This window comes from Myxocyprinus asiaticus, chromosome 29, assembly GCF_019703515.2.
Source record: "Myxocyprinus asiaticus isolate MX2 ecotype Aquarium Trade chromosome 29, UBuf_Myxa_2, whole genome shotgun sequence".
Lineage (NCBI taxonomy): Eukaryota > Metazoa > Chordata > Actinopteri > Cypriniformes > Catostomidae > Myxocyprinus > Myxocyprinus asiaticus.
The window spans coordinates 6,302,756-6,328,728 of record NC_059372.1 but is presented as its reverse complement, the minus strand read 5'-3'; the positions used below and the strand labels follow the sequence as shown (position 1 = coordinate 6,328,728).

Genomic DNA, 25,973 nt, shown 5'->3' with positions numbered 1-25,973 from the left:
TATTAGAACATTTTAATGTCACTCCTAGGTATGCTCTCCGTTCACAAATTTTAACCTGTATAAAGAAAATAAAAACACAAATAAATAGCGAGACACATGAATTAGATAAAATAATTTCAATACGGGGCACATTTGGCAACATTATAGCCAAGTTATTTCTAAACATCGCTAAAAACATCCATGCAACTTTGAATGAAATCCGTATAAATTATTTTTTAATTTTTAATTTATGTTTTATGACGGCAAAGCTTCGAGACAAAGTAACTGCGATAACCAACTGCAACTCTACCCTTAAACGTTCTGCACACCGAAAAAATATTATACCATGTAAAGTGTTCCAGATAAATGACTTTTATGAGGTATATTAGTAACAAGAAAATAGTTTCAATTGGAGGATTGTACTGTTACACATTCTGCTCCAAATGACAAGTTATTACTTAACGATATTTCAGATGTTTTCTGCATACAGAAGGGAGGTTAAACAGCTGGCTGTCTGGTGCAGTCAAAACCACCTTGAGCTGAACATGCTCAAAACGGTGGAGATCATTGTGGACTTTAGGAACACCCCAACACTGACCCCCCTCACCATTCTAAACAGCACTGTGGCAGCAGTGGAGTCATTCAGGTTCCTGGGCACTACCATCTCACAGGACCTGAAGTGGGAGACCCACATTGACTCCATTGTGAAAAAGGCCCAGTAGAGGTTGTGCTTCCTTTGCCAGTTGAGGAAGTTCAACCTGCCACAGGCGCTGCTGATACAGTTGTACTCAGCAGTCATTGAGTCTGTCCTCTGCAGTTCAGTAACTGTCTGGTTTGGTTCAGCTACGAAATCAGACATCAGAAGACTACAAAGGACAGTTCGGACAGCTAAGAGGATGATTGGTTGCCCCCTGCCCCCCCTTTCAAGAACTCTACACTTCAAGAGTGAGGAAAAAGGCTGGAAAAATCACTCTGGACCCCATTCACCCTGCCCATTACCTTTCTGAACTGTTGCCTTCTGGCCGACGCTTCAGAGCTCTGAGCACCAGAACCGTCAGGCACAGGAACAGTTTTTTCCCCCAGGCAAAACAAGTTACTATTTTATTCAGCTCAAGACAGTTTGAAGAGTGTCAGGAAGAATTTTTATAAAGTATATTTATATAGACTCGCAGTTAGAATAGTTATAAATACACATTTTTATTTTTACATGTATGCAGTTCAATTTCATAAAAAGTTCCATCAAACTGAATTGAGTAATCTTTAATAAAATAAAATAGTAAATATTTTAAGTTAAAAAAAATGGTTAAACTCATAATAAAATGTTGTTTTTATACACAATGTACTAGAAACATTGTTATTAGTTCTTTACAATAAATTAGAGCCAGTAAGTAACATTTGTTCGTACCAAACACTGTAAAGAATAAAAATGAAGGCTATTGTCCAGAGATGTCCCATAATGCATCATAAATATCCCCTTCTTTTCTCATCCAAAGAATTTTAAACCCTGTCCCTCAGGAGGACACATTGAGGGAAGTTTTCCAGTTTTGATTTCCTTTGCTCTTCTCAGGTAATGATATTCTCCAATCATCAATTGAACAAGAAAAGCAGCAGGTTTTAGTGTATCCTCAAATGTGGATCCCTCATGAGGCTCGTGTTTCGCAATGTGAACAGTCTCAACAGTCTTTAGACAGGTCAACAGGGGCGCCTGCAGGATTTAATCTGAGGGTACGCACAGAAATCTGCCTAATATACCTTATATCTAGGGAGGTCTGGGGGCATGCTCCCCCAGGAGATTTTTATTTTTTTGCGCAAAAAACAACACCAAAGCGTTCAATTCTGGTGACTCTGAGATAAGCATTTGTTTTATTTTCTTGAGGAAGAGTAGCATTCATGTAACAATTGGCTAAAGCATTTCTTCCAGTAACCGTTCAGACAGACGCATTTTTGCGCTAAAAAAGCAAAATGCACCACAATGAATAGAGCAGAACGCAAGTGTCTTGAGATGCATTTTTATCAGTTGAAGTTCTTTAACATTAACAGCGTCTAAACATGCAGAGCTCCCATGAGAGAGGCTAAAAACGCAGTGAAACGTGACGCAGTTTTCACAAGACATCCAGTTAGCGAACGTTTACATGGAAAACGACTGAAAAACAGTGCGAGCGGACACAAAAACACATTCAGTTTGAACAGCCCCTTGAATTAAATTGTTTCTACAATGATTATTCAGACTGGAATTTCAAAAAATAAGAAACTCATTCATTTACTTTAATGAATCTTGAAGTGTCAGGAAACATTTCCATAGACTTTATTCATGGCGGCAACATCTTTGATTTTTAATGGGAATGAAAACGAGGCTGTGAGAGATAGACTTACATCTCGTCAATGGCACACATGGTATAAAGCTGTAAAAAGCTCCTAGATCACATCTGATTTTCCACAACTCATGTTGTCTGGAGTTCTTTGTCTACTGAATGTTCTTGAAAATATGTTTTTTCAATGTTATGTCCGCAGAACGATCCAAAAACACTTTAAACAACTATCCCTCACAGCCTCGTTGTCATTCCCGTCAAAAACCAAAGATGGCGAGTGCGTCCCAAACCGCACACTTCTGCACTACTTTACGTCATTTTGAAGTGTAAGTAGTGCGAGTAGTATGTTTACATTGAAAATGCAACAATAAGAAGTGTACTACAAGTATCCAGATGATGCACTTTTTCAACCATCAAAACGGAGTGTGGATTGTTGGACACTTGGTGCAATCAGCGCACGCTGTTTTCCTTATATAGCAGAAGGGGCAGAGTTACCGGCAGCGATGGTGATCTGGCAAAACAATTGTAAATAATGGAGAATATTACAACTAGCGAAACGTCTGTAAAGACAGCACCTTACAAAAGTGAGTTAAATGCTTTACCATCATACCATGCTGTGTGAATATGTATATTATTGAGATATAAGTGTTGAACTGAGGGTGGATATCGCGCTAAAGCTAGCAGCAACACAGCGCTTGGGTTTGAAACGTAACTTCCGTCAGCTGTTAAACAGCGAACACTTCCGTGTAGTAAATAAACCATTGAACGTTCCATTTGGGACGATACTACACTATGAAAATTCATATGCTATGGCTGAGTGCATAGTGTATAGTGTGTCATTCTATGGGCGGTACACTGGCGAGGAGACAATGTCTATGGATGTCTATGGAGGAGATGCTTCAGTACGCTGAATAAACTGCTTCATAACTTGATGAATTGACTACCTGTCCGCTCATCTTCAACGATAAAATTTTTTACTTTGATAAAATTGCTGTTTTATAAGAGAAGACATGGACAATTTTGGGCAGGTAGGTGTCAGTTTATTGACCTCCCTATTTCTTTTGCATGGTATCCGCAAACGGTGACTTACTGTCGTAACACGTAACATGGTAAAGCTTTCATGGGTACTTTGTGCGCTCTAACACGAGTCGTTACGGTATAGTATAGTAGATGTGTCCGGAAATGAGTGCGGAGTGAGGCTCGGTGCTAGCGGCGGCGGCAGACAGTCTTGTCTCGGTGCTGCTCGTCGGTTTTGGATGCGCGTCGCGTCGGATCCGGTTTGAAGGGCGATGGGTCTGATCGCTCGAGTGCGTAAAGAATGGTTCATCATCGGGATAGTGCTCGTGATCACCTGTGCCAAACTCGCGCCGTCCGTGGGGGTGAAAGGAGGTGAGATTGATCGCGCAGACACATTTCAGGACAGTTAATGTCGATAAAAGCATTCAAATCAGTCTATACATAAATAATAAAGATGTATTTGTAGTAATCACGCGCCTTCTTGCCGTTGTCATCATCAGGATATCATTAGGATGGGTTCTTTGCATTGATGTGACCAAGCAAAGAAAATAAGTCATGTTGTTCTTTCTTAAATATTTGTGCATATGCATTGATATTGGGCTCTTAGAAAGAGTGTGCTTAATGTTTTATTATTTATGCAAGACATTGTAAGGCATTTGGATGTGTCTGGGATGGGGTCAAACTTTATTGCATGACAAGTCCAGTAACTGTCAGCCTTTATATTTGAGGAGACATCTTGATAGACTTCTTTAGAATAGTGCTGTGGGCTAGGTGATTAAATGTGTCCAGGCAAAAGATTGATTGTCGTGTTAACTGCAGCTGTCATTGTGTCTGTGCCTGTGATGGCAGTAAAGTGACACGTTGCAACACCGGATCTCAGTAATCCTCACTGGGTTGAGAGCAGTGTGCTTTCTGTTTATGTGTGTACAAAACAGTTTGGCAATGATTTCAGTTGTTAAATCAGAGAAAAAAAGACAGAATTTGAAGGCAAGTTAAAAAATAATCCAATAACAGGACGGTTACTGAGATTAAGTAGTGTTCAGCTGGTCATGTGATTCTAACATGGCCGCCCCCATGAGGGGACCCTCTCCATGTAGAATAAAACCGCTTTTATAAGGTTACTGTACTGATATAAGTAGAGTGTTCACCCCATGTGAGTGCTCATATATTTATACTTATTTTTATTAATTACTGCATGCAAGTTTGATAGATAGATAGATTTCTAATTATTGCTTCGACATTAAGAAGTTTTTTGGGGAAATGCAATTTATTGCCTTTTATATATAAATTTGATTGCTTTTTAGGGATGGGACAATATATTGAATTTTGATATATCACGATCCAAAAAAATGACGAACCATATTGTTTCATAACTTGATATTTCAAAATTTGCGACATTGTTTTCTGTCCATGTGATCATAAATGAAATGACTCGTGAATCATCATAATATCTCTATCGCTCGATTTTACCCCTCCTGTGCTTTTTTCTACACTGTATGGCAAGGTTTACGCAAGGTCCTTAAAGTGCTTGAATTTAGCTTTTAGAAATGTATGTGCTGAAATAGCTGGAAAATCGGCTTGTTTTGATGAAAAGTGCTTGAGATTAAAATGGATCGTTTCCTCCGTGTAATGTGTGTCCATCAAAGATGAGGCGCACTCCACTTTCATTGAATAATGTGTCTTAAAATCCCTTCTGTTCTTTACAGTCAGATAAAAAAGTACAAATAAATATTAAGTTTAATCTCACACAACATGGATGCGCTAAAGAAACTGTTGATGTTCGCTGAACCGGAACACTGTGAAATCAATGCACGTTGAACTCTTAAAGTGACAGTAACTTTTTAGCATTTCTGATACAAATGAATGTAAACTACTTGTAATTTGTACACATTATTTCAGTTATAGCTCATATCATTATTATATATACCATTTAATGATATAATACTAATTAACAGAATGTAGAATTTTAGTATTTTTACAAAGTAAAAATGTATTTTTATAAATGATGACAAACAAATGAATTTTTTTATCAAGACAGATTCGGTTCATTTCTATTGCTTATTCTGCACCGGATCTGCCTGAATGTAGCCCACTATTTTTGAAAGCTTATTTGTTTGTGATCTTTTCTTATAGAGAAAGATATATGAGCAACTCTTATTATTTAGACTTTGAGCATTATTGTGTATTAAAGAACTTTATTTTGATGAGAAAGTATGTGTATTTTGTTCAAAAATAAAATTCAGAAAATAACATTATTTCTGTAATATTTTGTATTATACATGATATATGTTATTATATTGAATCGAGACTATATCGAATCGTGAACCTCATATTGTATATCAAACTGAATCGTGAGATAACCATATTGTTCCATGCCTATTTCCTTTTTGATTATCAGTCCTTACAAAAAAGTATTGTGTTTATAAATTGGCTTCTTTCTAATTTATTACCCAAGGTCACTAAATTCTGTTTGTCTCAGGTCCTCTTCGGCCAGAGATCACAATCACCTATGTTGCAGTATCTGTAATTTTCTTTAACAGTGGCTTGTCTTTAAAAACAGAGGTAAGACTCAATTCACTGTATTTGTGTAGCGCTTTTCACAATACATATTGTTCCAAAGCAGCTTTACTAAGAGTTGTGCCTTACAAACCCTCCAGTGAGCAAGGAAAAACTCCCAAGATGTTTAAGAAATTGATAAGATTGGTAACAGTGTGCATGTTTGATTTTTTTTGGACCATCTTAAAAATAATTTATCCCATTCTCTCTTTCAGGAGTTAGCGAGTGCATTAATGCACGTAAAGTTGCATTTCTTCGTCCAAACGTTTACACTTGTATTTTTCCCCATTGCCCTTTGGCTCCTCCTCCAAGTTTTGGCTCTTACTGTGATCAACGAATGGCTTCTGAAAGGGTATGTACTCGTATTTTCTGTTTCCAAACCTCCTCCTCATACACAAACACTCTCTCTGCTTGTTCAGCACTAGTTTGAATGGAGTCTCTGTCAGTAGGTTGGTTCAGTCGGGTAACAGGATCTCAGAGGTTTTCTGTGTTAGACCGTAAGGTTATATTCCTGCTAGAGTTGTCATAATTACCTGAAACACCCACCTTATAAAAGAAAAAGACTTAAATGTTTTCATAATTTTAGAGATTATAAATCATTATTGTGCAACCAGTTAACACTTCCTGTAAAATAACGCAGCAGTGTAGGTCAAGTATTTAAGTTAAAGTGCAACAAGAATGTTGTGTTTTTGTGAGTTTGTAAGTACAGTGGTAAACTGGGATATTAATGTGGTTTAAATGTAGAGTAATCAGTGTTAATTATTCATTAAGGCTTGTGTGTGTGTGTGTGTGTGTGTGTGTGTGTGTGTTCTCTTTCAGGTTGCAGACGGTTGCGTGTATGCCTCCTCCCGTCTCGTCTGCCGTCATTCTGACAAAAGCTGTAGGAGGAAATGAGGTAAAATGACCATAACAACTTTTACTGTAAACACACAACTACAGCAATCACAACTTTACAAACACTACATACACACTCCATCGCAACTTTAAAAACACACTGTCACAAGTTTAAAAACACACTCGTCCACAACTTTACATACACACTCCATCACAACTTTACAAACACACTCATCCACAACTGTCACATTACAAACACACTCATCCACAACTTTACAAACACACTTTACATACACACTCCATCACAACTTTACAAACACACTCATCCACAACTTTACAAACACACACCATCACAACTTTACAAACACACACCATCACAACTTTACAAACACACTCCATCACAACTTTACATACACACTACATCACAACATTACAAACACACTCATCCACAACTGTCACAACTTTACAAACACACTCATCCACAACTTTACAAACACACACCATCACAACTTTACAAACACACTCATCCACAACTTTACAAACACACTCCATCACAACTTTACAAACACACTCCATCACAACTTTACAAACACACTCCATCACAACTTTACAAACACACTCATCCACAACTTTACAAACACACACCATCACAACTTTACAAACACACTCATCCACAACTTTACAAACACACTCCATCACAACTTTACAAACACACTCCATCACAACTTTACAAACACACTCATCCACAACTTTACAAACACACACCATCACAACTTTACAAACACACTCATCCACAACTTTACAAACACACACCATCACAACTTTACAAACACTCTCCATCACAACTTTACATACACACTACATCACAACATTACAAACACACTCATCCACAACTGTCACAACTTTACAAACACACTCATCCACAACTTTACAAACACACACCATCGCAACTTTACAAACACACTCCATCGCAGCTTTACATACACACTACATCACAACATTACAAACACACTCGTCCACAACTTTACATACACACTACATCACAACATTACAAACACTCTCCATCACAACTTTACAAACACTCTCCATCACAACTTTACATACACACTACATCACAACATTACAAACACACTCATCCACAACTGTCACAACTTTACAAACACACTTGTCCACAACTTTACAAACACACTCCATCACAACTCTACAAACACACTCGTCCACAACTCTACAAACACACTCCATCACAACTTTACAAACACACATGTCCACAACTTTACATACACACTCCATCACAACTCTACAAACACACATGTCCACAACTTTACATACACACTCCATCACAATTCTACACACTCCATCACAACTTTACATACACACTCCATCACCACTCTACAAACACACTCCATCACCACTCTACAAACACACTCCATCACAACTCCATCACCACTCTACAAACACACTCCATCACAACTCTACAAACACTCTCCATCACAACTTTACATGCACACTACATCACAACATTACAAACACACTCATCCACAACTGTCACAACTTTACAAACACACTCGTCCACAACTTTACATACACACTACATCACAACATTACAAACACACTCGTCCACAACTGTCACAACTTTACAAACACACTCGTCCACAACTTTACATACACACTACATCACAACATTACAAACACACTCGTCCACAACTGTCACAACTTTACAAACACACTACATCACAACATTACAAACACACTCATCCACAACTGTCACAACTTTACAAACACACTCGTCCACAACTTTACATACACACTACATCACAACATTACAAACACACTCATCCACAACTGTCACAACTTTACAAACACACTCGTCCACAACTTTACATACACACTACATCACAACATTACAAACACACTCGTCCACAACTTTACATACACACTCCATCACAACTTTACAAACACACAGGTCCACAACTTTACATTCACACTCCATCACCACTCTACAAACACACTCCATCACCACTCTACAAACACACTCCATCACCACTCTACAAACACTCTCCATCACAACTCTACAAACACTCTCCATCACAACTCTACAAACACTCTCCATCACAACTCTACAAACACTCTCCATCACAACTTTACATGCACACTACATCACAACATTACAAACACACTCATCCACAACTGTCACAACTTTACAAACACACTCGTCCACAACTTTACATACACACTACATCACAACATTACAAACACACTCGTCCACAACTTTACATACACACTCCATCACAACTTTACAAACACACAGGTCCACAACTTTACATTCACACTCCATCACCACTCTACAAACACACTCCATCACCACTCTACAAACACACTCCATCACCACTCTACAAACACACTCCATCACCACTCTACAAACACACTCCATCACAACTCTACAAACACACTCCATCACCACTCTACAAACATACTCATCCACAACTCAGCATACACACTCCATCACAATTCTACACACTCCATCACAACTTTACATACACACTCCATCACCACTCTACAAACACACTCCATCACAACTTTTCATATACACTCCATCACCACTCTACAAACACACTCAATCACAACTCTACAAACACACATGTCCACAACTTTACATACACACTCCATCACCACTCTACAAACACACTCCATCACAACTCTACAAACACACATGTCCACAACTTTACATACACACTCCATCACCACTCTACAAATACACTCCATCACCACTCTACAAACACACTCCATCACAACTCTACAAACACACTCCATCACCACTCTACAAACACACTCCATCACCACTCTACAAACACACTCCATCACCACTCTACAAACACACTCCATCACCACTCTACAAACACACATGTCCACAACTTTACAAACACACATGTCCACAACTTCACATGTCCACAACTTTACAAACACACATGTCCACAACTTTACAAACACACATGTCCACAACTTTACATACACACATGTCCACAACTTCACATGTCCACAACTTTACAAACACACATGTCCACAACTTTACAAACACACATGTCCACAACTTTACATACACACTCCATCACAACTCTACAAACACACTCATCACCACTCTACAAACACACTCATCACAACTCTACAAACACACTCCATCACAACTCTACAAACACATTCCATCACCATTCTACAAACACACTGCATCACCACTCTACAAACACTCTCCATCACAACTCTACAAACACTCTCCATCAAACTCTACATACACATTCCATCACAACTCTACATACACACTCATCCACAACATTACAAACACACTCCATCACAACTCTACAAACACACTCCATCACAACATTACAAACACACTCCATCACAACTCTACATACACTTTCCATCACAACTCTACATACACTTTCCATCACAACTCTACATACACTTTCCATCACAACTCTACAAACACACTCCATCACAACTTTACATACACACTCAATCACAACTCTACATACACTTTCCATCACAACTCTACAAACACACTCCATCACAACTTTACATACACACTCAATCACAATTCTACAAACACTACATCACAACTCTACAAACACACATGTCCATAACTTTACATACACACTCCATCACCACTCTACAAACACTCTCCATCACAACTCTACAAACACACTCCATCACCACTCTACAAACACACTCCATCACCACTCTACAAACACACTCCAGCACCACTCTACAAACACATTCCAGCACCACTCTACAAACACACTCCATCACCACTCCACAAACACACTCCAGCACCACTCTACAAACACATTCCAGCACAACTCTACAAACACATTCCAGCACAACTCTACAAACACTCTCCATCACCATTCTACAAACACACTGCATCACCACTCTACAAACACACTCCAGCACCACTCTACAAACACATTCCAGCACCACTCTACAAACACACTCCATCACCACTCTACAAACACATTCCAGCACAACTCTACAAACACACTGCATCACCACTCTACAAACACACTCCATCACAACATTACAAACACACTCCATCACAACTCTACAAACACACTCATCCACAACATTACAAACACACTACATCACAACATTACAAACACACTACATCACAACTTTACAAACACACTACATCACAACTCTACAAACACACTCCATCACAATTCTACAAACACACTCATCCACAACATTACAAACACACTACATCACAACTTTACATACACACTCCATCACAACTTTACAAACACACTCAGTCACAACTGTCACAACTCTACAAACACACTCCATCACAATTTTACAAACACATTCCAGCACAACTCTACAAACACACTCCATCACAACTCTACAAACACACTCCATCACCACTCTACAAACACACTCCATCACAACTCTACAAACACACTCCATCACAACTCTACAAACACACTCCATCACCACTCTACAAACACACATGTCCACAACTTTACAAACACACATGTCCACAACTTCACATGTCCACAACTTTACAAACACACGTCCACAACTTTACAAACACACATGTCCACAACTTTACAAACACACATGTCCACAACTTTACAAACACACGTCCACAACTTTACAAACACACATGTCCACAACTTTACATACACACTCCATCACAACTCTACAAACACACTCCATCACCACTCTACAAACACACTCATCACAACTCTACAAACACATTCCATCACCATTCTACAAACACACTCCATCACAACTCTACAAACACTCTCCATCAAACTCTACATACACATTCCATCACAACTCTACATACACACTCATCCACAACATTACAAACACACTCCATCACAACTCTACAAACACACTCCATCACAACATTACAAACACACTCCATCACAACTCTACAAACACACTCCATCACAACTCTACAAACACACTCCATCACAACTCTACAAACACACTCCATCACAACTCTACATACACTTTCCATCACAACTCTACATACACTTTCCATCACAACTCTACATACACTTTCCATCACAACTCTACAAACACACTCCATCACAACTTTACATACACACTCAATCACAACTCTACATACACTTTCCATCACAACTCTACAAACACACTCCATCACAACTTTACATACACACTCAATCACAACTCTACAAACACACATGTCCATAACTTTACATACACACTCCATCACCACTCTACAAACACTCTCCATCACAACTCTACAAACACACTCCATCACCACTCTACAAACACACTCCAGCACCACTCTACAAACACATTCCAGCACCACTCTACAAACACACTCCATCACCACTCCACAAACACACTCCATCACCACTCTACAAACACACTCCAGCACCACTCTACAAACACACTCCATCACCACTCCACAAACACACTCCAGCACCACTCCACAAACACACTCCATCACCACTCTACAAACACATTCCAGCACAACTCTACAAACACATTCCAGCACAACTCTACAAACACTCTCCATCACCATTCTACAAACACACTGCATCACCACTCTACAAACACACTCCAGCACCACTCTACAAACACATTCCAGCACCACTCTACAAACACTCTCCATCACAACTCTACAAAAACACTCCATCACCACTCTACAAACACATTCCAGCACAACTCTACAAACACACTGCATCACCACTCTACAAACACACTCCATCACAACATTACAAACACACTACATCACAACTTTACATACACTCTCCATCACAACTCTACAAACACACTCCATCACAATTCTACAAACACACTCATCCACAACATTACAAACACACTACATCACAACTTTACATACACACTCCATCACAACTTTACAAACACACTCAGTCACAACTGTCACAACTCTACAAACACACTCCATCACAATTTTACAAACACATTCCAGCACAACTCTACAAACACACTCCATCACAACTCTACAAACACACTCCATCACAACTCTTCAAACACATTCCAGCACAACTCTACAAACACATTCCAGCACAACTCTACAAACACACTCCATCACCATTCTACAAACACACTCATCCACAACATTACAAACACACTCAATCACAACTTTACATACACACTCAATCACAACTTTACATACACACTCGTCCACAACTTTACATACACACTCCATCACAACTCTACAAACACACTCATCCACAACATTACAAACACACTACATCACAACATTACAAACACACTACATCACAACTCTACAAACACTACATCACAACTTTACATACACTCTCCATCACAACTCTACAAACACACTCAATCACAACTCTACATACACACTCAATCACAACTCTACATACACACTCAATCACAACTCTACAAACACACGTCCACAACTTTACATACACACTCCATCACAACTCTGCAAACACACTCCATCACAACTTTACAAACGCACTCCATCACAACTTTACAAACACACTCAATCACAACTCTCACAACTCTACAAACACACTCCATCACAATTTTACAAACACATTCCATCACCACTCTTCAAACACATTCCAGCACAACTCTACAAACACATTCCATCACAACTCTACAAACACACTCCATCACCATTCTACAAACACACTGCATCACCACTCTACAAACACACTCATCCACAACATTACAAACACACTCAATCACAACTCTACAAACACACTCAATCACAACTTTACATACACACTCGTCCACAACTTTACATACACACTCGTCCACAACTTTACATACACACTCATCCACAACTCTACAAACACACTCATCCACAACATTACAAACACACTACATCACAACATTACAAACACACTACATCACAACTCTACAAACACACTCAATCACAACTCTACAAACACACGTCCACAACTTTACATACACAGTCCATCACAACTTTACAAACACACTCCATCACAACTTTACATACACACTCCATCACAACTTTACATACACACTCCATCACAACTCTGCAAACACACTCCATCACAACTTTACAAATGCACTCCATCACAACTCAGCATACACACTCCATCACAACTTTACAAACACACTCAATCACAACTGTCACAACTCTACAAACACACTCCATCACAATTTTACATACACATTCCATCACAACTCTACAAACACACTCCATCACAACTCTACAAACACACTCGTCCACAATTTTACATACACACTCGTCCACAACTTTACATACACACTCGTCCACAACTCTACATACACACTCAATCACAACTCTACAAACACACGTCCACAACTTTACATACACACTCCATCACAATTTTACAGACACACTCATCCACAACTTTACATACACACTCCATCACAATTTTACATAGGCACAAGTTTACCAAGACATTCCAGCATAAAATGCACAACTTTTTAAACGCACTCCACTACAACATTTTCAATTTTACAAAGACTTTACAAAAAAGTGACAAGTGGTGCAGTTAGTTAAAAACATTGCAATTAATAGTATTTATATATGTTTATTTTCTTTCTTTACAGGCTGCAGCCATTTTCAATTCTGCATTTGGGAGCTTTCTGGTAAGTCTGATATTGCAGAGAGTGAGAGAGAACAGGAGTGAGGGAGAGATGATAAATACACTCACTGAGCACTATATTAGGAACACTATGGTGCTATAAAGTGCCCGCCATGGTCTTCTGCTGTTGTAGCGCATGTGCCTCAAGGTTTGACGTATTGTACATTCAGAGATGCTATACTTCTCACCACAATTGTACAGAGCGGTTATCTGAGTTACCGTAGACTTTGTCAGTTCGAACCAGTCTGGCCATTCTCTGTTGACCTCTCTCATCAACAACGCATTTCTGTCCACAGAACTGCCGCTCACTGGATGTTTTTATTGTTTTTGGCACCATTCTGAGTAAATTTTAGAAACTGTTGTGTGTGAAAATCCCAGGAGATCAGCAGTTACAGAAATACTCAAACCAGCCCATCTGGCACCAACAATCATGCCGCGGTTGAAATCACGGAGATCACATTTTTTCCCCATTCTGATGGTTGATGTGAACATTAATGGAAGCACCTGACCCGTATCTGCATGATTTTATGCATTGTGTTTGGCTGATAAGATAATCGCATATATAAGTAGATGTACAGGTGTTCCTAATAAAGTGCTCAGTGAGTGTAAAAGGAAGAGAAGGTGCAGAGCACAGAAATAAAGATGTAATGATGCTCATTTGAAGTTTGCATTCAGCTGATGATTGTGATTGGTTCTTTTTTGTTCTGCAGGGAATCGTGGTCACTCCTTTCCTGTTACTAGTGTTTGTGAGTAACATTCATGCTTAATGCATTAATATGTAGTTTTATATTTGAGTTCTAAATGCACTCTTTCTGACAAATTCACACACACAACAAACATGTCACAAGTGTGTAATATTGTTTATTTATGTGTTTAAGGTCATGTTTACAGTAATTGTACCTCTGGTGTAACTTCGTGCAGTTATGATTTGTCGTGTGCTTTTTGTATCACTCATTAACGTGTAAATAATGACGTTAACAATGAGTTCCTGGCACTAGTTTTACTATGTGTTATTGTAGACCTTTTTAAATAAATCTGCAAAAATCCAATGACTTGATCCAATTAATATTTTATTTTAAGGATATGCATCAACCCTTTTACAATTATAACTGTCCTTATTAAAATAATTGACTATTCCATAAATAAAAAAACTAATGACATTATTATCCACAAAGTGTGTAAACTCGGTGAAAGACAAGTAAATGTCTCATGTTTTTATCACTTTATCTTGTATGTTCTTAGGTTAGTCAGTTAGGGACGACCATAAATTGTCAACCCTGTTACCATCATTTTGTTTAGTAAACAAATGATTATTTAATTGTGGATATTTCTAAAAACAAATCTGCATTAAATTGTCTTTCGAAGAAGCTTTATTGAAGCTCTGAGCTTGAGCACACAGTTAGAAATGCCACAATAACCTGTAAGTCTTCAAACCCTGTTGACAACTCTGTTACTGTACAGAAGGCACCGTTATATCCCAACCATTATTATTTATTCATTTAGCTTGAGATGGCCCAATGCAAATTAAGTTAAACACGTTCTTTGTCTGATAGAATGTTTGAAATCTGACATTTGTTTAAAAAAATAGAAATGGAAAGTTCATCCATTTTGTCAAATTAATAATAATAGTGATATAATGTGTGTGTGTGTGTGTGTGTGTGTGTGTATAGCTGGGCTCGTCGTCCTCTGTTCCGTTCTCCTCCATCTTCTCGCAGCTCTTCATGACGGTGGTCGTCCCGCTCATAGTTGGACAGGTGAGTGTGTGTGTTTTGATGGCCAGAAATATTATTTCAGACACCTGTCAGGCAGCGGTGATTTAGTAAATGTGTGTGTGTGTAGGTGTGCAGGAGGTTTCTAAAAGAGTGTATGGACCGTCGGAAGCCTCCGTTCGGGACGGTGAGCAGTGTGGTTCTGCTCATGATCATCTACACCACCTTTTGTGACACCTTCTCCAACCCCAACATAGAGCTGGACCACCTGAGCCTGCTGCTCGTCGTCTTCATCAGTGAGTGTGTGTGTTTGTTAAATGGTTCATATTGTGGAAAACTGGATCTTTCTGGCTTTTTTCGAAATAAGAGTTTGAAGTAATGTGTGACATACTGTAAGTTTCAGAACTCAAAACTTCCTCTCCAGTCCACCAGAACATTTATTAAAACTAAACAACAACTGATCGTTCAGTAATCTTCAATATTATGACTGAAAAAACATAAACATTAACATATGTACCTTATTTAACATTATTAGTAAAAAATAAAATGCCACAAAAGTGTAGAATATGTGATGTTAACTGTAAGACAGTAAATAATGTGTAGTTATTATTTTCTCTTTCAGTTTTTTCCATTCAGTTGAGCTTCATGGCTCTGATATTTTTCTTGTCTACAAGGTGAGTCTCACACACACACACACACACACCCTTCTGACTCAGATGACAAATAGAACAACCTCCTATGCTAATTGTTCGTTAATCCATTCTTCCGAACGATCAACACAGACATTCATTCTGCCTGTGTTATTCTAGATGATTGTGTTTAGATTGTAGAGGTGGGCGATATGACCAAAATCTTATCACGAGATGAGTAATTTTATATCACAATAACGATATATATTGCGATATAGTATTTTTTTCTACTGGAAAACCAATAAAAATTGGTTAACATAATAAATAACAATTTTATCTACTTCCTCTTTTATAATTTTCTCCTTATTTACAATTTGACAGTCAAAGTTAAAAATAATCAACCTTCGAAGAATACTCAATTTCACATTATGCCACATTTCAGTCTGACATGTTGTTGTCCAATATAATAATAAACATTCCTTAAGAAACTCAAGATCTTTTCAAAGCAAAGTAACAAAAAAAAAAAATCATCACATCATTTTAGAAAAAATAACGTCTCGCAGAAAAAAAAATTTCAAATCTATTTCTAAACCCTTCATGTAAAAAAAGAAAAATAAATGACGGAATTAATGCGGAGCAAATCTTTTGGCTTTCATGATATTCTTTAGCGTGCTTCATTTTAAGTTGGTAATACAGATTGTTTGTATTACCACAAGTGATTATCGTCGTGTGACACAGTTTGCAGATTAAAAGTGTCGGCTTTTGTGAACCTACACCACAGATGTCGCACCTGTTTTAACATCAAGCTCCCCTTAATTTTCTTGACTTTCCTATTGATCATATCAGCAATAATGAATCAAATAATGGAGAAGTACATTTGTGCGTTGTAGTCAAGTGCACCTCAGCATGTTAAAGAGATGTTTCAGAATCCCAGGGTGTGCTAAGTGACTCCAGCCAGGTCTCCTAAGCAACCAAATTGGCCCGGTTGCTAGGGAGGGTAGAGTCACATGGGGTAACCTCCTCGTGGTCGCTATAATGTGGTTCGTTCTCGGTGGGGGGCGTGGTGAGTTGAGCGTGGATGCCACGGTTGACGCGCTATGTCTCCGTGGCAACGCGGTCAACAAGCCAAGTGATAAGATGCGCCCATTGACGGTCTCAGACGTGGAGGCAACTGAGATTTGTCCTCCGCCACCCGGATTGAGGCGAGTCACTACGCCACCACGAGGACTTAGAGCGCATTGGGAATTGGGTATTCCAAATTGGAAAAAAAAGAAAAAAAAAAGAGATGATTCAGGTGGCTGGATCACATTGACGCTGTCCCGGTAGAGTGTCTCAGATCACGATGGACTGCTGCATCCTCTGCTGTAGAGCGCTCAGAATCGGCCCGCAAAATCAGAACTGCAAACAGTCAGCAATGAGTTTGTGTGCGCGTTTGCACTGTTGCCTGATCTGCATAATTCCTTTAGTGTATCTGCCGTTAAACCAGCGCATGCAGATTTTACCAGCTCCAATTCATTCCCCGCTCAAGCCTGGTTTCAGTTTCACATAAAGCACGGCAACTGATAGATACACTCACACTTTGCACGTGGATATTTACATATCACGATATACACAATATAGCAAAATCTCTATCGATTGACACTTTATATCATTGCCACAATATATATATCGTCATATCGCCCAGCCCTAATTTAGAAATGTTTTTATTACTGTGACAGTTGTATATTTTATGTGTTTATGGTTTTGTAGGAAGTCCTCTGGTTTCACTGCAGCTGATTCAGTGGCCATCTTGTTTTGTGCCACACATAAATCCCTCACCTTAGGTAACACACACATGTATTTTTAATGACAACACCCGAACCCTTACAGACTTTTAGCAATTTTATATTTTAAGACATTATGTAGTCCCTTAAAGCTGCTTTGTTTGCTATCCTATACTATGCTACAGTTTACAATACTATGCTATACTATACTGTACTTTACTATACTATAGCAAAAACTAACCAAATCTCTCACCATTTGCTATACCAGTGGTTCTCAAACTTATTTGTACCAAGGCACATCTTTGTAAATATTAAATTTCCAAGGCACACCATTTTGTTCCCTCAAAATACGATGCATACATCCTCATAAATGTGAAATAATCTGTATTAAACCTGAAACACAAATCAGATATTAAAAATGGACTTGAAACCATGGTAAATTATATCTGTGAAAAAAATATTTTAATAAAATGTACTACACAAATTTCATGGAATATTTGAAAAAGGTTATTTAGATTGTAAGGACAAATCAGGGCTCTACGCAAACATTTTTATTTAGGGAAAAAATGCAAAAGAATAATGACGGATAAAAATAATATGATAATTTTAAAACAATGTTTGTTTATTTTTTGGAAATTGCATTGACCTGGAATTTGCATAAGTGCAATGCCATGCAGCATCTTGGTAGTCTCATCAAAAAGTGTGAACATTTCAACAGGATATGCAGTTTTAATAGGTTTTTGCAGTCTGGCAGTGCATGGTTATAATGTTACAATGCGCACCTCTGTTAGAAGCAGAATAATGTTTGGTTCGGTGCGCTGTCACCCTCTCGCAGTTGTGCTAAGAGGCTCTTATTGTTAGAGTGACATTTCATGGTTATTTTTTTTAGATTTTGCTTATCATGATGATTTAGACGAGGACAATTACATGCTGTTTATTGGTATCACGCATTTTATGGATTCATGCATTTTTATTTGACTTGCTATTTTTCTCAGAAACTTGCGTTTGAACACGAGGTTAAGACATCATCCATCAATAATTAATTATTCAAAACACTGTCCGTCATTTTGATAGATAGGCCTACAAGCAAGAATCTCCGCTTAAACCATCTTCACGTGGTATATCTTCACTATCTCTCGGTCTATGCATGCGCGCGAAAGAGAGAAGAGGAGAAAACTCGCAGCCGTGTGAGACTGAGAAAACGGCGCTTTGAATGCAAAACGAACTAACATGCCTCTTTTAAAAGTACTTGGTATATGATGCAAGATGCATCAGGGAGTTTTTATTCTGATTGTAGGTTGCAATAATAAGTTCATAACTTTGGGTGTAAGATCAGCTGTCACTCGCAGCCAAATAATTGTCCGAATTCCCACGCACTAATTTTCACTCGCAAATGCTGGAGCTCTACAAATTCCATGGCACACTGGCACACCTGCCATGGTACACCAGTGTGCCGCGGCACACCGTTTGAGAACCACTGCGCTATACTGTAGTAAAATTGAACCTAATCCCTCTCCGTTCGCTATACTGTAGTAAAATGTAACCTCATCCCTCTCTGTTCGCTATACTGTAGTAAAATGTAACCTTATCCCTCTCCATTTGCTATACTGTAGTAAAATGTAACCTTATCCCTCTCCATTTGCTATACTGTAGTAAAATGTAACCTCATCCATCTCTGTTCGCTATACTGTAGTAAAATTGAACCTCATCCCTCTCTGTTTGCTATACTGTAGTAAAATGTAACCTCATCCATCTCTGTTCGCTATACTGTAGTAAAATTGAACCTCATCCCTCTCCGTTCGCTATACTGTAGTAAAATTGAACCTCATCCCTCTCCATTTGCTATACTGTAGTAAAATGTAACCTCATCCATCTCTGTTCGCTATACTGTAGTAAAATGTAACCTCATCCCTCTCCGTTCGCTATACTGTTGTAAAATGTAACCTTATCCCTCTCCATTTGCTATACTGTAGTAAAATGTAACCTCATCCATCTCTGTTCACTATACTGTAGTAAAATGTAAACTTATCCCTCTCCGTTCGCTATACTGTAGTAAAATGTAACCTTATCCCTCTCCATTTGCTATACTGTAGTAAAATGTAACCTCATCCATCTCTGTTCGCTATACTGTAGTAAAATGTAACCTCATCCCTCTATGTTCGCTATACTGTAGTAAAATGTAACCTCATCCCTCTATGTTCGCTATACTGTAGTAAAATGTAAACTTATCCCTCTCCATGTTCGCTATACTGTAGTAAAATGTAACCTCATCCCTCTATGTTCGCTATACTGTAGTAAAATGTAACCTCATCCCTCTATGTTCGCTATACTGTAGTAAAATTTAACCTCATCCCTCTCCGTTCGCTATACTGTAGTAAAATGTAATCTAATCCCTCTCCGTTCGCTATACTGTAGCAAAATTGAACCTCATCCCTCTCTGTTTGCTATACTGTAGTAAAATTGAACCTCATCCCTCTCTGTTCGCTATACTGTAGTAAAATGTAATCTAATCCCTCTCCGTTCGCTATACTGTAGTAAAATTGAACCTCATCCCTCTCCGTTCATTATACTGTAGTAAAATTGAACCTCATCCCTCTCTGTTCGCTATACTGTAGTAAAATTGAACCTCATCCCTCTCTGTTCGCTATACTGTAGTAAAATTGAACCTCATCCCTTTCTGTTTGCTATACTGTAGTAAAATTTAATCTAATCCCTCTCCGTTCGCTATACTGTAGTAAAATTGAATCTAATCCCTCTCCGTTCGCTATACTGTAGTAAAATTGAATCTAATCCCTCTCCGTTCGCTATACTGTAGTAAAATTGAATCTAATCCCTCTCCGTTCGCTATACTGTAGTAAAATTGAATCTAATCCCTCTCCGTTCGCTATACTGTAGTAAAATTGAATCTAATCCCTCTCCGTTCGCTATACTGTAGTAAAATTGAATCTAATCCCTCTCCGTTCGTTATACTGTAGTAAAATTGAATCTAATCCCTCTCCGTTCGCTATACTGTAGTAAAATTTAATCTAATCCCTCTCCGTTCGCTATACTGTAGTAAAATTTAATCTAATCCCTCTCCGTTCGCTATACTGTAGTAAAATTTAACTTAATCCCTCACTGTTGGCTATACTATACTAGTCAAATTTAACCTAATCCCTCACAGCTTGCTATATTATACTTAAGCAAAATCTAACCTAATCCCTCACCTTTGGTGATACCGTACTATACAAAATTATACTATACTATTGCAAAACTAAACCAATTCCCTCACCTTCGGTTAAAGACACAATGCACAGTTCTAATTACATCTAAATTGTTTCCTAGTTTAGCTAACAGATAACCAGTGCTGGGTAGTAACAGATTTCATGTAATCTGGATTACAAAAATGTAGTACTTGTTATTAGATTAAATTACATTTTAAAATACTTGGAATCAGATCGCAGTTACATTTTTATGGGTAACATGATACATATTATTGAGGCGAAGGCAGTAAATTGCACATGCAGGCCTGATACTTGACACCAGCTATAATTACACTGAAGATGGAGTGGTAATCCACACATAAATGCCGAACCAATTGCATTAGAGCGATAAAGTTAGTTTAAGGTTTCGCAAATTGCTTTTGTAAGTGAATGCACTTTTGCTTTTTTTTTTTTTTTTTTTGTGAGGTTAATTCACAAATATTACTGGTCTGATTGATTACCGCATATGGATGGCATTTGTAATGCCAAAATTGCTACCTAGCACTGCTGATAACACTGGTTTAATGACTGTGTTTGTTTGTTTGTGTGTGTGTGTGTGTGTGTGTGTGTGTGTGTGTGTAGGTATCCCTATGCTGAAGATTGTGTTTGAGGGATATGAGCATCTGTCTCTGATATCAGTTCCTCTGTTGATCTATCATCCTGCTCAGATTCTGCTGGGCAGCATTCTTCTGCCTTCAATTAAAACATGGATGAGCGGCAGACAAAAGGTAACACACTCAGTGATTACATTTGATGAGAGCATACTCAAATTATACTCCTATCAACTGACAAATTGTTTATAAATTGCCTAAATTCATTTTCACAGCTTTGATATAATTTAAGTCTTTGATTTTGCACTTTCACATGATGTGAAATCCATATCTCTTTTTAATTCTGTTTTAATCCAAAATTCACTTCCTTTACAGACCCTGACGCCCATATGAACCACACTGTCGATTGGAAGCTGTGAAAAATTTGGCTGAGCCAAATAAAACCTGAAGAAAACGAGACCAAAACAGACAGAGGTGCCGGCACGTTCTGCTGTCCTGATCACAGGAGGGGGGAAGATTTGATTCTGTGGAAGGATACGGATCAAGTGCCTTATCACAACCTGCGGAGACCTCAGGCAATTGTATACCTGCCTCATTACAGGGACTATAGATGAACACATAACTTAAAATGATTCCATGAGCTTTTTTAAATGGATACCTGAATGTATATTTTTTATTTTTATATGAAGTGTCAAATCTTTTCTTACTTCAACTCTTGACAGCACTCAGACCTTCTCAAATTGATTTTATTTTTGTTTTTTTATTGATATAACTAAATCTAGAGCAAAGCCAGACTTGCAGGAAGAGCTCCCAACTGTCTTTCATGCACAAATTAAGATTGTATGTATCTGAATGGTACTGATGATGAACCTTGGTTATTTTTGTGGCAGTAAACACGAAAGTGAAACTCTGCACTGCTAATATACAGTTTCGAGTTTAACCTAACATACCATTTTATTTCTGTTATTGACTTAAATTCTGTTATTTGTTTGCTCTGTTTTAGAGCTTTGCCGTTCTGTTTTGTAAAATACAATCAAAGGTCAGCTGCGATGACCGTACTTTCGCCAACAGAAACACTTCCTGTGTCAAGTTACGTTACTGAAGACAATAAATACTGTTAAAAATTCCTATAAATCACTATGGTTTTGTTCAAACTCTTTCTTATGGTGCAGGATACAAAACATGATGCCACAACATGGCAAAAAATTTATTTTGGCCACAAATAAAATATGACACTAGGTCTATAGACAAATATACATCCATCATTTTCCAAACAATTTATTAAACATGGATTTCTCTTTCCAAATCAATTACAGCTTGAACATACTAAAAACTATACAAGAAGATTTAGGAGTTTAATAACATGAAAGAGATTTACCGTTCTACAGAACACTGTTTTAATAGAAAAAAATCCCACTTGTTTCCAACTATATCTTAAAGTTTATGATTTTTCTGATGATGAGTTTCTAAACAATAGATGTCAGAATGAAAGACAGTACATCATATTTATATTTGTGGTTATTAAGTACAATTTATAGGCCTATTTTATTTTTCCTAAAGGTGAAAGCACTTTCTGTTTTTTTTTGTCTATTACACACTTTCTTTTACGTGAGTCAAAACTCTTTTTACACTGGTCAAACGCTAGTTACTGCCCGTTCTCTACAAAAGCCTAAAGTATACTTCGCCTGTCTGCGTTCCGCGACGGTCCGCGTACAGTTTGCGTGACGTAATTTTCGTCATCAGGTGTGTCCGCAGACGTCCGTGCACAGTGTCCGCGTGCAGACAGATTTTTCCGTCCGTGCGGACTATGCGCGGACAAACGCGACTGTTGAGATAGAAGAGTCCACTAGGTGGCAATATGCACAATTCGGTTGTACTGTCAAGTAGTAGTCGAACAACAGATCTTTCTCCATCGTTTTGTTGTTGTTGATGTTCTTGCTTCTTCTAATGGCGAATCCTCAGTTTTTCTTCTCCTTTATCCTTCAGAGCGGATGTCCTGAAAATTACACGTCTCAGTGCTGCCCTCTAACTAACGTCTGTAGCGTATAACAAAGTCAAACTCCTCCATTCGTGCTCATCCGCGTGAGGTATACTTTCAAAGCTGTGCACACAGAACTGTGCACGAGACGGAATGGAACGCGCAAAGTGAAGTGTACCAGGGCCTTTACAATTGCTACCTTTGGCCTCTGGCCAAAAAAAATTTTTTCTCTGACATTTTTTCTCTCTCTGAAATTATTTGTTTTACTCTCTGAATTTTTGTTTTTTCTCACAGAGAGGCAACATAAGAATTTGTTTTCTTGCTCGCTAACAATTAGCATGTGGTACCAACCGTGGCCACCAGGTGACACTATCAATAAGTATGAAATCTTGTGCTTACAATGTGACAGAATGTCTGTGGTATCTTATCTGTTTATTTATAGATTTATAGTTAGAAAATAAGAACAATTTATAGCAAGAAAAAAACAATGTTAGACAGACTTCTAATACATAAACTCCCACAATTAAACGAACCTCAGGTTGCATGTTTCATATGTCATTCGTTCAGTCAAGAGTTCAACACAGCACACAATTTAAAAAAGCACAATATCAACAGCAGCATCGATATTCCCAGTGGTGAAGGTCATCAAACAATCAGAAATAACTCCCAGATGTCACACTTGACAATGAAGGCCATATGAAACATGTATCCTGAGGTTCATTTAATTGTGGAATTTTATGTGTCAGAAATTTTTCTTGATTTAGATTTGCATGGCATTCTTGTTGTTGTATTATACTTTAACTATAAATCAACAGATAAAATACAACAGACATTCTGTCACTTTGTAAGAATAAAATTGAATGCTGAATAGTGGCACCTGGTGGCAGAGGTTGGTACATGCTAATTGTTAGCTAGCAAGAAAAAAAATATCGTTTTGCCTCTTGAGAAAAAAGAAAAATTCAGAGAGAAGAAAAACAATTTAGAGAAAGGAAAAAAAAAAAAAATTGTAGGACACAGTCTCAGGAAGGCACTAAGATGCCTAAAAAAATGTGTCACCTACTGAATTTGTTTTTTCACCTTGCGGTTCAGGGCTTCCATAGCATTCCTTATTTCAGCTCAAGAGTGCGTTCGGTCTGAGTGGCCCAGAAGGCAGCTCTGATTCATTTGAAATAAACAACTCCATTAAAAGTCACTCATGTACGCCACAAACTTTTCCTCACATAACACTCAAGAGAGATTAGACGGTGGATTCCAAAAGTCTGAGGTTAGCATTATATTGCGCTAACAACACGATACTCACAATAATAATTCATAGCACACACATACTGTATAATGGGTATAATAGTGCATTTTAATTTGATTAAACTCTTTTCTGTTGATACTTTTCAGTACTGAATTAAACAATCAACATTTACCTTAACACTGTCCACCATCTTGTGTGAAAATGTAATGAAAATTGAAATATATCACAATGCATTCTGGGACTGCCTTGTGCGTAAAGGATACATGCCATGCTAGCTTAAGTTTTGGTTAAAAAAAAAAAAAATTACTTTGTTATGGAGCACATCAGTCGGGCTCAGGAAGTAAAAATCCCATTCATTTTTTCCATAGAAGAATTGAGTATTATAACACTTATTAAGACAGACCTACTGTGAGCAATAGGGTTGTTAATCAATGGTATAGACCAATCCCATTGTTGTAAACAGTAAGTGGGGGCAAAAGCTGGCCAACTGTTGTATTGTTGACAGAATAGACAGCTAGCGCTAGCTAGCTTCTCTTATTATCGCTAAAAGATAATA

At 38.0% G+C, this 25,973-nt stretch overlaps 1 protein-coding gene across 1 annotated transcript; it reads left to right on the top strand.

The window, feature by feature from the left end:
- The first annotated feature begins 3,448 nt into the window (after window positions 1-3,448).
- Window positions 3,449-23,334, top strand: LOC127419646 (sodium/bile acid cotransporter 7). The gene is made up of 12 exons (XM_051661217.1): window positions 3,449-3,677; window positions 5,785-5,867; window positions 6,077-6,213; window positions 6,681-6,756; window positions 14,268-14,306; window positions 15,013-15,048; window positions 15,973-16,056; window positions 16,142-16,307; window positions 16,634-16,685; window positions 18,390-18,463; window positions 22,228-22,373; window positions 22,572-23,334. The coding sequence occupies exons 1-12, from the start codon at window positions 3,578-3,580 to the stop codon at window positions 22,587-22,589; spliced, it is 1,011 nt and encodes a 336-aa protein (XP_051517177.1). The 5' UTR covers window positions 3,449-3,577; the 3' UTR covers window positions 22,590-23,334.
- The last annotated feature ends 2,639 nt before the right edge of the window (window positions 23,335-25,973 follow it).